Here is a 13,143-nt window from a genome sequence, read left to right as displayed (position 1 = left end):
AACTCATAGAAGTAGTAGAAGAAGAACACAGACTACTTCAACATGGAGAAGGCCTCAATGGCGTTACCCTGGCGCTTACAGATACCCTAATGGGACTTCTAAAAAGGTAATGTACCAATACTTCTCTATTGTTTTCCACCTTCAGACTACTCACCCAGAACTGTCCAGCACTACTCTCAAACTTCAGACTACATACATACTGGCAGACAACAAGCTCCATACTATACAAGAAGATTACATACATAATGGCAGACAACAAGCTCCATACTATACAGGAAGATTACATACATACTGGCAGACAACAAGCTCCATACTATACAGGAAGATTACATACTGGCAGACAACAAGCTCCATGCTATACAGGAAGACTACATACATACTGGCAGACAACAAGCTCCATACTTTACAGGAAGACTACAAGCTCCATACTATACAGGAAGATTACATACATACTGGCAGACAACAAGCTCCATACTATACAGGAAGATTACATACATACTGGCAGACAACAAGCTCCATACTATACAGGAAGATTACATACTGGCAGACAACAAGCTCCATACTTTACAGGAAGACTACAAGCTCCATACTATACAGGAAGATTACATACATACTGGCAGACAACAAGCTCCATACTATACAGGAAGACTACATACATACTGGCAGACAACAAGCTCCATACTTTACAGGAGGACTACAAGCTCCATACTATACAGGAAGATTACATACTGGCAGACAACAAGCTCCATACTATACAGGAAGATTACATACATACTGGCAGACAACAAGCTCCATACTGTACAGGAAGACTACAAGCTCCATACTATACAGGAAGATTACATACATACTGGCAGACAACAAGCTCCATACTGTACAGGAAGACTACAGGCTACATACTATACTGGCAGACTACAGGCTCCATACTATACTGGCAGACTACAAGCTCCATACTATACTGGCAGACTACAGGCTCCATACTATACTGGCAGACTACAGGCTACATACTATACTGGCAGACTACAGGCAACATGCTATACTGGCAGACTACAGACAACATACTATACTGGCAGACTACAGACAACATACTATACTGGCAGACTACAGACGACATGCTATACTGGCAGACTACAGACGACATGCTATACTGGCAGACTACATAATATACTGGCAGACTACAGGCTACATAATATACTGGCAGACTACAGGCTACATGGTATACTGGCAGACTACAAGCTACATACTGTACAGGAAGACTACAGGCTACATACTATACTGGCAGACTACAGGCAACATGCTATACTGGCAGACTACAGACAACATACTATACTGGCAGACTACAGACAACATACTATACTGGCAGACTACAGACGACATACTATACTGGCAGACTACAGACGACATGCTATACTGGCAGACTACATAATATACTGGCAGACTACAGGCTACATAATATACTGGCAGACTACAGGCTACATGCTATACTGGCAGACTACAAGCTACATACTATACTGCCAGACTACAGGCTACATAATATACTGGCAGACTACATACTATACTGTCAGACTACATACTATACTGGCAGACTACAGACTACATACTATACTGGCAGACTACAGGCTACATAATATACTGGCAGACTACATACTATACTGGCAGACTACAGGCTACATACTATACTGGCAGACTACAGACGACATACTATACTGGCAGACTACAGGCTACATAATATACTGGCAGACTACAGGATACATACTATACTGGCAGACTACAGGCTACATACTATACTAGCAGACTACAAGCTACATAATATACTGGCAGACTATATACTATACTGGCAGACTACAAGCTACATACTATACTGGCAGACTACAGGTGAGATACTATATTGGCAGACTACATACTATACTGGCAGACTACAGGCTACATACTATACCTACAGACTACAGGCTATATACTATACCAGCAGACTACATACTATACTGGCAGACTACAGGCTACATAATATACCGGCAGACTACAGACGACATACTATACCGGCAGACTACAGGCTACATACTATACTGGCAGACTACAGGCGACATACTATACTGGCAGACTATAAGCTACATACTATACTGGCAGACTACAGGTGACATACTATACTGGCAGACTACAGGCGACATACTATACTGGCAGACTACAGGCTACATGCTATACTGGCAGAATACAGGTGACATACTATACTGGCAGACTACAGGCTACATACTATACTGGCAGACTACATAATATACTGGCAGACTACAGGCTACATAATATACTGGCAGACTACAGGCTACATGCTATACTGGCAGACTACAAGCTACATACTGTACAGGAAGACTACAGGCTACATACTATACTGGCAGACTACAGGCAACATGCTATACTGGCAGACTACAGACAACATACTATACTGGCAGACTACAGACAACATACTATACTGGCAGACTACAGACGACATACTATACTGGCAGACTACAGACGACATGCTATACTGGCAGACTACATAATATACTGGCAGACTACAGGCTACATAATATACTGGCAGACTACAGGCTACATGCTATACTGGCAGACTACAAGCTACATACTATACTGCCAGACTACAGGCTACATAATATACTGGCAGACTACATACTATACTGTCAGACTACATACTATACTGGCAGACTACAGACTACATACTATACTGGCAGACTACAGGCTACATAATATACTGGCAGACTACATACTATACTGGCAGACTACAGGCTACATACTATACTGGCAGACTACAGACGACATACTATACTGGCAGACTACAGGCTACATAATATACTGGCAGACTACAGGATACATACTATACTGGCAGACTACAGGCTACATACTATACTAGCAGACTACAAGCTACATAATATACTGGCAGACTATATACTATACTGGCAGACTACAAGCTACATACTATACTGGCAGACTACAGGTGAGATACTATATTGGCAGACTACATACTATACTGGCAGACTACAGGCTACATACTATACCTACAGACTACAGGCTATATACTATACCAGCAGACTACATACTATACTGGCAGACTACAGGCTACATAATATACCGGCAGACTACAGACGACATACTATACCGGCAGACTACAGGCTACATACTATACTGGCAGACTACAGGCGACATACTATACTGGCAGACTATAAGCTACATACTATACTGGCAGACTACAGGTGACATACTATACTGGCAGACTACAGGCGACATACTATACTGGCAGACTACAGGCTACATGCTATACTGGCAGAGTACAGGTGACATACTATACTGGCAGACTACAGGCTACATACTATACTGGCAGACTACAGGCTACATGCTATACTGGCAGAATACAGGTGACATACTATACTGGCAGAATACAGGTGACATACTATACTGGCAGACTACAGGCTACATACTATACTGGCAGACTACAGACGACATACTATACTGGCAGACTACATACTATATTGGCAGACTACAGGCTACATACTATACTAGCAGACTACAGACTACATACTTTACTGGCAGACTACGGGCTACATAATATACTGGCAGACTACAGGCTACATGCTATACTGGCAGACTACAAGCTACATACTATACTGGCAGACTACAGGCTACATACTATACTGGCAGACTACAGACGACATACTATACTGGCAGACTACAGACGACATACTATACTGGCAGACTACATCCTATACTGGCAGATTACAGACTACATACTATACTGGCAGACTACAGGCTACATAATATACTGGCAGACTACATACTATACTGGCAGACTACAGACGACATACTATACTGGCAGACTACAGGCTACATAATATACTGGCAGACTACAGGCTACATACTATACTGGCAGACTACAGGCTATATACTATACTGGCAGACTACAGACGACATACTATACTGGCAGACTACATACTATATTGGCAGACTACAGGCTACATACTATACTAGCAGACTACAGACTACATACTTTACTGGCAGACTACGGGCTACATAATATACTGGCAGACTACAGGCTACATGCTATACTGGCAGACTACAAGCTACATACTATACTGGCAGACTACAGGCTACATACTATACTGGCAGACTACAGACGACATACTATACTGGCAGACTACAGACGACATACTATACTGGCAGACTACATCCTATACTGGCAGATTACAGACTACATACTATACTGGCAGACTACAGGCTACATAATATACTGGCAGACTACATACTATACTGGCAGACTACAGACGACATACTATACTGGCAGACTACAGGCTACATAATATACTGGCAGACTACAGGCTACATACTATACTGGCAGACTACAGGCTACATACTATACTGGCAGACTACAGACTATACTGGCAGACTACATACTATACTGGCAGACTACAGGCTACATACTATACCTACAGACTACAGGCTATATACTATACCGGCAGACTACATACTATACTAGCAGACTACAAGCTACATAATATACTGGCAGACTATGTACTATACTGGCAGACTACAAGCTACATACTATACTGGCAGACTACAGGTGAGATACTATATTGGCAGACTACATACTATACTGGCAGACTACAGGCTACATACTATACCTACAGACTACAGGCTATATACTATACCGGCAGACTACATACTATACTGGCAGAATACAGTTTACATACTATACCGGCAGACTACACACTACATACTATACTGGCAGACTACAAGCTACATATTATACTGGCAGACTGCATACTGTGCTGGCAGACTACATACTATACTATAAGACTACAAACTATTCTGGCAGACTACAGGCTACATACTTTACTGGCAGGCTACAGACTACAGACGATACAGGAAACAACAGACTGCAGGCTACATGCTAAAGACTACATGCTACATACTATTTCCTGGTTAAATAAAGGTTAAATAAAATAAATAAAGACTACATTCTCCATACTATACAGGAAGATTACAGACTACAACATTTAATGTTATAACATATTATTATTGAAATAAAAGAAAAACAATCATTGAAAGTGATTCACTGGCTCGCTAGCTAACGTTACTTGTATGATCTTTGTAAGAATTCCATTTGCATTGCTAGTTATAGCCTAATGTTAGCTAGCTAACATTGAACCTAGTTGGTTAGCTTTATTATGGTTCATTGTTTAGCTAGCTAGCTAACATTAAACCTAGTTGGTTAGCTTTATTATGGTTCATTGTTTAGCTAGCTAGCTAACATTGAACCTAGTTTGTTCGATTTGTTATTATTCATTGTATAGCTAGTTAGCTAGCAACCATCACTCTTGTGTTCCAATGGCACGTTGTGTTAGCTAATCCAAGTTTATCATTTAAAAAGGCTAATTGATCATTAGAAAAACCCTTTTGCAATTATGTTAACACAGCTGAAAACTATTTGTCTGATTAAAGAAGCAATAAAACTGGCCTTCTTTAGACTAGTTGAGTGTCTGGAGCATCAGCATTTGTGGGTTTGATTACAGGCTGAAAATGGGCAGAAACAAAGACTTTCTTCTGAAACTCGTCAGTCTATTCTTGCAAAGAAAAAGCCATATCTCAAACTGGCCAATAAAAGAAAAGATTAAGCTGGGCAAAAGAACACAGATACTGGACAGAGAAACTCTGCCTAGAAGGCCAGCATCCCTGAGTCGCCTCTCCACTGTTGATGTTGAGACTGGTGTTTTGCGGGTACTATTTAATGTAGCTGCCAGTTGAGGACTTGTGAGGCATCCGTTTCTCAAACTAGACACAAATGTACTTGTCCTCTTGTTCAGTTATGCACTGGGGCCTCCCACTCCTCTTTCTATAATGGGCCTTTGTACGCCTATGTAGATATTCCATAAAAAATCTGCCGTTTCTAGCTACAATAGTCATTTACAACCTTACACCAAAAGTGCTTTTCTTTAAAAAAAAAAAAAAAGAAGATATTTCTAAGTGACCCCAATCTTTTGAACGGTGGTGTACATGTCTAGACACTAGTGACCCATCCACGTAGCTAGATGTTATAGCCTCTCTTTGACCCATCGATTTAGAGAAGTGTGTCTGGGAGGCCTCATCTTATAATGCTAAAATATTTGTATCTGGAATTTGTCTTTCAGCATCAGTAGAACACACCTGACTCTCCTCCACCAGTCATACAAGGAGAATGGTCTAATACCTCCCATCATAAAGACCTGTAGAACACGCCTGACTCTCCTCCACCAGTCATACAAGGAGAATGGTCTAATACCTCCCATCATAAAGACCTGTAGAACACGCCTGACTCTCCTCCACCAGTCATACAAGGAGAATGGTCTAATGCCTCCCATCAAAAAGAGAGCTGGCCCAAGCAAGCACAGGTTACACCTGAAGCATGAGGACTTGCAGCGAGTTGTGAACTTCATCAACAACTACGCAGAGAATAATGCAATAGTATTACCAGGACACCACCCAGGACACAAACACTTTGGTGGAAAGCTGCTGCCATCTCATGTGACAAAAGCAGCGGTGTGGCATCTCTACAACACGTTTAGATTATTTAATTTACTTTCAACATGATTGGCACTACTTTTATTGATCTCACATTATTTGTGTATTTTCCAGAGCTACATGCAGCCAGGCTGTCTTCCTTCAGGAATCTATGGAGAAAATTGCTGCCCCACATCTCCAGCACTAAGTCCAGGACAGACCTGTGCTGGCAGTGCCAAAGGAACAACAACTATCAGGTCTTCAGATCTGCCAGAAGCTGTTAAGTCAGCCAAGCTGAAGAAGCAAGAGCAGCATCTCCTGCTTGTTCAGAGTGAGCGGTCTGTCTACCAGAAGATGGTTGCTGACTGCAAGACCACCTGTCAAGACCTGCAGTTGTCTCTGGGGGGCCCTACTGAACCAGCAAGTAAAGACATCAGGATGCATTACAGCTTTGGTTTTGCTCAACAAGTAAGCAACATTTCCTCCTTTTTATAAATGAGAAGCAGGCACACGCATCTTTCACTGACCTGTGTAAAAATAGAGTGACAGGGATGTAACAATTTATTTTTGTCTAATGTGCTTTTGTTATTTGCAGGTGCACTATCCTTCTGACCCTATGCAGCCAGGTCCTATCTACTTTTTAACTCCTCGCAAGGGTGGCTTGTTTGGTGTCTGATGTGAAGGAATACCACAACAAGTCAACTACTTGATTGATGAAGGCATGTCATCCAGCAAAGGCAGCAGCACAGTCATCAACTACATGCACCATTTCTTCACCAACTACGGAGTTGGGGAAACACGTGTGGACCTGAATTGTGATAACTGCAGTGGCCAAAACAAGAACAAGTTTGTGCTCTGGTATTGTGCCTGGCGTACCATGCACAACCTCCACCACAGTCTGGACCTTCACTTCCTGATCACAGGCCACACCAAGTTTGCCCCCGACTGGTTCTTCAGCCTCATCAAGCAGCGCTTCAGAAAGACCAGAGTGAACAATTTGTCTGAGATTGCTGGTGTTGTGAAGGACAGCACTGTGACAGGAGTCAACATCCCACAGCTGGTTGGACTGGAGGACGGTACGGTGCTGGTGGAAAGCTATGGCTGGCAACAACACCTGACTCCGTACTTCAGGCCGCTGCCACAGATCAAGCAGTACCAGCACTTCAGATGAATATCATTTTCATGGCATTGTATGAAATGAATGTAATTATCTAAACTTGGGAGGTGAATTGATGTTATGAAAGGTTGTAATGCCTTTCCTGTTTTACAGCTTTGATGCTCTGGAGCCTGGTGTTGTTGTTATTCCCTGTTTTACAGCTTCGATGCTCTGGAGCCTGGTGTTGTTGTTATTTCCTGTTTTACAGCTTCGATGCTCTGGAGCCTGGTGTTGTTGTTATTTCCTGTTTTACAGCTTCGATGCTCTGGAGCCTGGTGTTGTTGTTATTCCCTGTTTTACAGCTTTGATGCTCTGGAGCCTGGTGTTGTTGTTATTTCCTGTTTTACAGCTTTGATGCTCTGGAGCCTGGTGTTGTTGTTATTTCCTGTTTTACAGCTTTGATGCTCTGGAGCCTGGTGTTGTTGTTATTCCCTGTTTTACAGCTTCGATGCTCTGGAGCCTGGTGTTGTTGTTATTTCCTGTTTTACAGCTTCGATGCTCTGGAGCCTGGTGTTGTTGTTATTCCCTGTTTTACAGCTTCGATGCTCTGGAGCCTGGTGTTGTTGTTATTTCCTGTTTTACAGCTTCGATGCTCTGGAGCCTGGTGTTGTTGTTATTCCCTGTTTTACAGCTTCGATGCTCTGGAGCCTGGTGTTGTTGTTATTTCCTGTTTTACAGCTTCGATGCTCTGGAGCCTGGTGTTGTTGTTATTCCCTGTTTTACAGCTTTGATGCTCTGGAGCCTGGTGTTGTTGTTATTTCCTGTTTTACAGCTTCGATGCTCTGGAGCCTGGTGTTGTTGTTATTTCCTGTTTTACAGCTTCGATGCTCTGGAGCCTGGTGTTGTTGTTATTTCCTGTTTTACAGCTTCGATGCTCTGGAGCCTGGTGTTGTTGTTATTCCCTGTTTTACAGCTTTGATGCTCTGGAGCCTGGTGTTGTTGTTATTTCCTGTTTTACAGCTTCGATGCTCTGGAGCCTGGTGTTGTTGTTATTCCCTGTTTTACAGCTTCGATGCTCTGGAGCCTGGTGTTGTTGTTATTTCCTGTTTTACAGCTTCGATGCTCTGGAGCCTGGTGTTGTTGTTATTCCCTGTTTTATAGCTTCGATGCTCTGGAGCCTGGTGTTGTTGTTATTCCCTGTTTTAGAGCTTTGATGCTCTGGAGCCTGGTGTTGTTGTTATTTCCTGTTTTACAGCTTCGATGCTCTGGAGCCTGGTGTTGTTGTTATTTCCTGTTTTACAGCTTCGATGCTCTGGAGCCTGGTGTTGTTGTTATTCCCTGTTTTACAGCTTCGATGCTCTGGAGCCTGGTGTTGTTGTTATTTCCTGTTTTACAGCTTCGATGCTCTGGAGCCTGGTGTTGTTGTTATTCCCTGTTTTACAGCTTCGATGCTCTGGAGCCTGGTGTTGTTGTTATTCCCTGTTTTACAGCTTCGATGCTCTGGAGCCTGGTGTTGTTGTTATTTCCTGTTTTACAGCTTCGATGCTCTGGAGCCTGGTGTTGTTGTTATTTCCTGTTTTACAGCTTCGATGCTCTGGAGCCTGGTGTTGTTGTTATTTCCTGTTTTACAGCTTTGATGCTCTGGAGCCTGGTGTTGTTGTCGCCAAGGAGCATTCTGACTCAGTCGGGACCAGGTTTCAGCTGCTCCGCAACACTGACATCCTTCCTCCCATAGATGGTCTGCCTGTACAAGCACCACCTAGACTGGACACAGCTAGACAAACGTATCTTTTTGAGAAGATCAGGGAGTTCTGCGACGAAAAGGCCATGGACATCACATGCCCTGCACCAAAGTCAAGGGCAGGACAGAAACAAGCTATCCGAATGTAGATTCCCTTGTTCATGCGTGGTGTGGACTGGGGGAAGAGTTCTCAGTAATCCGGACTATCTGCAGTATCTCTATTCACATAACTCTCTCCTACCACACAGGCCATACGTTACTGCTACAATTTTCTTTTTATCCTGCTGCTCAGCCACTTTACCCCTGATTGAATACTTATAACTACTACCTCCTGTATCACCAGTATCACTGATATCTGTTTTTGTTTTTTTGACACTTTCTGTTTTTGATATTGCTATGCAAATATGCAAGTAACCATTTCAATGCACCGTGTACACCTTCTGTATCCTGTGCATGTGACAAACATTGATTTTTATTTGATATATAGTGTGTGTTTACCAGAGACAGTAATGTAAAGAACAACATGACCTGCACCAAAGTCAGATTAGGATATAGGACAAGATGAAGTGTATTTTTACCTGGAGTTTTCCTTATTGTAGTTTACTACGTCTACCACTTGTCTTAATCTTTGGTTGTTTACTACGCAATCTTACTCACTCTGTTTAGCACATGGCCTCACATGTGAATCCTTAAAGAGATGGGTGGGGCTAAGGCTTAAAAGGGTGTGAACGATGCTGAATGGGTGCAGACCAAGAAGAGCTCTCAAATAGTAGTACCAAAACATTCAAGTGCCATTTTCTCAAAAGTGGGGTTACAAGTTTATCAACTTTCAAAGCAGAATTACTTTCCCATTGTTCCTCTATTGTACAGTAGTGTATGATATACCCATTTGTAGCTCTGAGTCTCTACTTTTATCCAATGTAAAAATTAAAATATTTTTTTTTTTTTTACAACATAAGACAGAAAGAGATGCTGTTCTCTTAGAAGTTTCCAGTAAAATAAGTCCTAAATGTAAGGGATCGTTTGTCATCTGTAGCCCCATGATATCAGAGATTCCAAACGATGTAACAGAGCAGTACCTGAGATTATCTGTCTGGATCAAGTGCCATTCTGGGACTTTTTTGTGGAATTGTTTTGGTATTGAGTATTGTGATACTAAACCTGGTATCTAAGTCAAACTTCTGGTGTCATGACAACACTAGTATATAATGACGAGATGCATATGTCTCTGTTGTCCCAAAGGCGGGAAGGTAGGTGACAAGTTTAGGTCCAAAATAAACATTGGCCTTATTTTGGAACCTCGCTTGGCCTTTTCCTCTATGGTTTACACACTAAAGCTCTTCACGGATCCATCTGTACCTGAATACCCGAGACCCGGTCAGGTCCGACTCGAGAATTCAGGGTTCTGGGTTGGATCTGATCTGATCGTCAGGAAGCTGGGTTGATTACCATCCAGATAATCCGTCTGTCTGACTCTAGTGTTAGGTTCTTATTTTCCAGAGTAAATAATCCACGGACATTAGAGAAGCTTTAACCAAGTTTAATTCTTCCCAAAGGTTCTGTACAGCTGAAATCAGACCCCCAAACATTTCAGACATCACAGTTTATATGAATCCTACTTCATACACTCCTCCACCTCACAGTTTATATGAATCCTACTTCATACACTCCTCCTCATCACAGTTTATATGCATCCTACTTCATACACTCCTCCTCCTCACAGTTTATATGAATCCTACTTCATACACTCCTCCTTACAGTTTATATGAATCCTACTTCATACACTCCTCCTCAGTTTATATGCATCCTACTTCATACACTCCTCATCACAGTTCATATGAATCCTACTTCACGCACTCCTCCTCACAGTTTATATGAATCCTACTTCATACACTCCTCACAGTTTATATGAATCCTACTTCATACACTCCTCCTTAGTTTATATGAATCCTACTTCATACACTCCTCCTCACAGTTTATATGCATCCTACTTCATACACTCCTCATCACAGTTCATATGAATCCTACTTCATACACTCCTCCTCACAGTTTATATGAATCCTACTTCATACACTCCTCCTCAGTTTATATGAATCCTACTTCATACACTCTCCTCCTCACAGTTTATATGAATCCTACTTCATACACTCCTCATCACAGTTTATATGAATCCTACTTCATACACTCCTCATCACAGTTCATATGAATCCTACTTCATACACTCCTCCTCACAGTTTATATGAATCCTACTTCATACACTCTCCTCCTCACAGTTTATATGAATCCTACTTCATACACTCCTCATCACAGTTTATATGAATCCTACTTCATACACTCCTCATCACAGTTTATATGAATCCTACTTCATACACTCCTCATCACAGTTTATATGAATCCTACTTTATACACTCCTCCTCCTCACAGTTTATATGAATCCTACTTCATACACTCCTCGTCAGTTTATATGAATCCTACTTCATACACTCCTCCTCACAGTTTATATGAATCCTACTTCATACACTCCTCCTCCTTACAGTTTATGGCTCCACAGGAAAGAAGGTAACCAGATACCAACCCTGATTACTCCCTTAAGGGGAACTGACCTCACCCCTCACCTCCTGACCTCAACCCCTCCTTCACCTGATCCACAGATATCCATCTGTCTTCCCTATATCAACATATCACTCTCCTCACCTCCTGACCTCAACCCCTCCTTCACCTAATCCACAGATATCCATCTGTCTTCCCTATATCAACACATCACTCTCCTCACCTCCTGACCTCAACCCCTCCTTCACCTAATCCACAGATATCCATCTGTCTTCCCTATATCAACACATCACTCTCCTCACCTGACCTCAACCCCTCCTTCACCTAATCCACAGATATCCATCTGTTTTCCCTATATCAACACATCGCTCTCCTCTCCTCCATCAAACACATTCCAAAGCTGCCTTCTTTCTTCTGAGAACCATTAACTTCTAACATAACCCAGTCTCTTTCATTTCCTATCATTCATTTAATATCTCAATGTTCAAAGTTTAGCCGATTCCAACACTATGAATTAGAAATTCTGCTCTCAGTCTGAGTAATGAATTTAACTCAGATTTAATTATTGATCAGTTTCTCTGCTTCTCGGCAGAGAAACTGTTTTGATGTTGACGAGTTATTAAGGATAGAGTGAACTTGTCACGATCGTCGTAATAGATGGACCAAGGCACAGCGGGTACGTGAATGCTCATTTTTATTTATCCAAAACAAACACGAAAAAACGATAAACTGACGACAAAACAGTCTTGTAGGCAACACACAGCAATACAAGAAACAATCTCCCGCAAACCCCAAAACAAACATACTCCTAATTATAGGACCTTCAATCAGAGGTAACGATAGACAGCTGCCTCCAACTGAAGGCCCCAACACCAATTAGCAAAACATAGAAATATAAACGACTAGACAGAACATAGAAATATAACCAAAAACCCCGGAATACATAAATCTAACACCCCTCTACATACACAACCACCCCAAACCATATAAAACAAATACCCCCTGCCACGTCCTGACCAAACTCAAATAACAAATAACCCCTTTACTAATCAGGACGTGATAGTACCCCCCCAAAGGTGCAGACCCCGGATGCACCTGACAACAAAAATACCCAAAAAAGGAATCCCTAATCTAAAGGAAGGGAAAGGGGGGTGGCTGCCGTCAACGACGGCTCGCGTGCTACACCCCCCCTCCCCAAACCTCCTACAGTGGAGGTGGCTTAGGCTCAGGCCTTAGTCCCCTACCT

At 42.2% G+C, this 13,143-nt stretch overlaps 1 protein-coding gene across 1 annotated transcript in view; it reads left to right on the top strand.

The window, feature by feature from the left end:
* Positions 1-6,974, top strand: part of LOC123723708 (uncharacterized) — a 31,216-nt gene extending 24,242 nt beyond the window's left edge. Inside the window, exon 2 of the mRNA XM_082958500.1 lies at positions 6,646-6,974. Within this exon, the coding sequence (XP_082814626.1) occupies positions 6,646-6,794 (149 nt within the window). The 3' untranslated portion in view covers positions 6,795-6,974. The remainder of the gene's footprint in view (positions 1-6,645) is intronic.
* The last annotated feature ends 6,169 nt before the right edge of the window (positions 6,975-13,143 follow it).

The sequence above is a fragment of the Salmo salar genome, chromosome 12 (assembly GCF_965601325.2).
Source record: "Salmo salar chromosome 12, fSalSal1, whole genome shotgun sequence".
NCBI classification, from domain to species: domain Eukaryota; kingdom Metazoa; phylum Chordata; class Actinopteri; order Salmoniformes; family Salmonidae; genus Salmo; species Salmo salar.
Note: the sequence above shows the minus strand (reverse complement) of the source record. Positions and strands in the feature narration are given on the sequence as shown.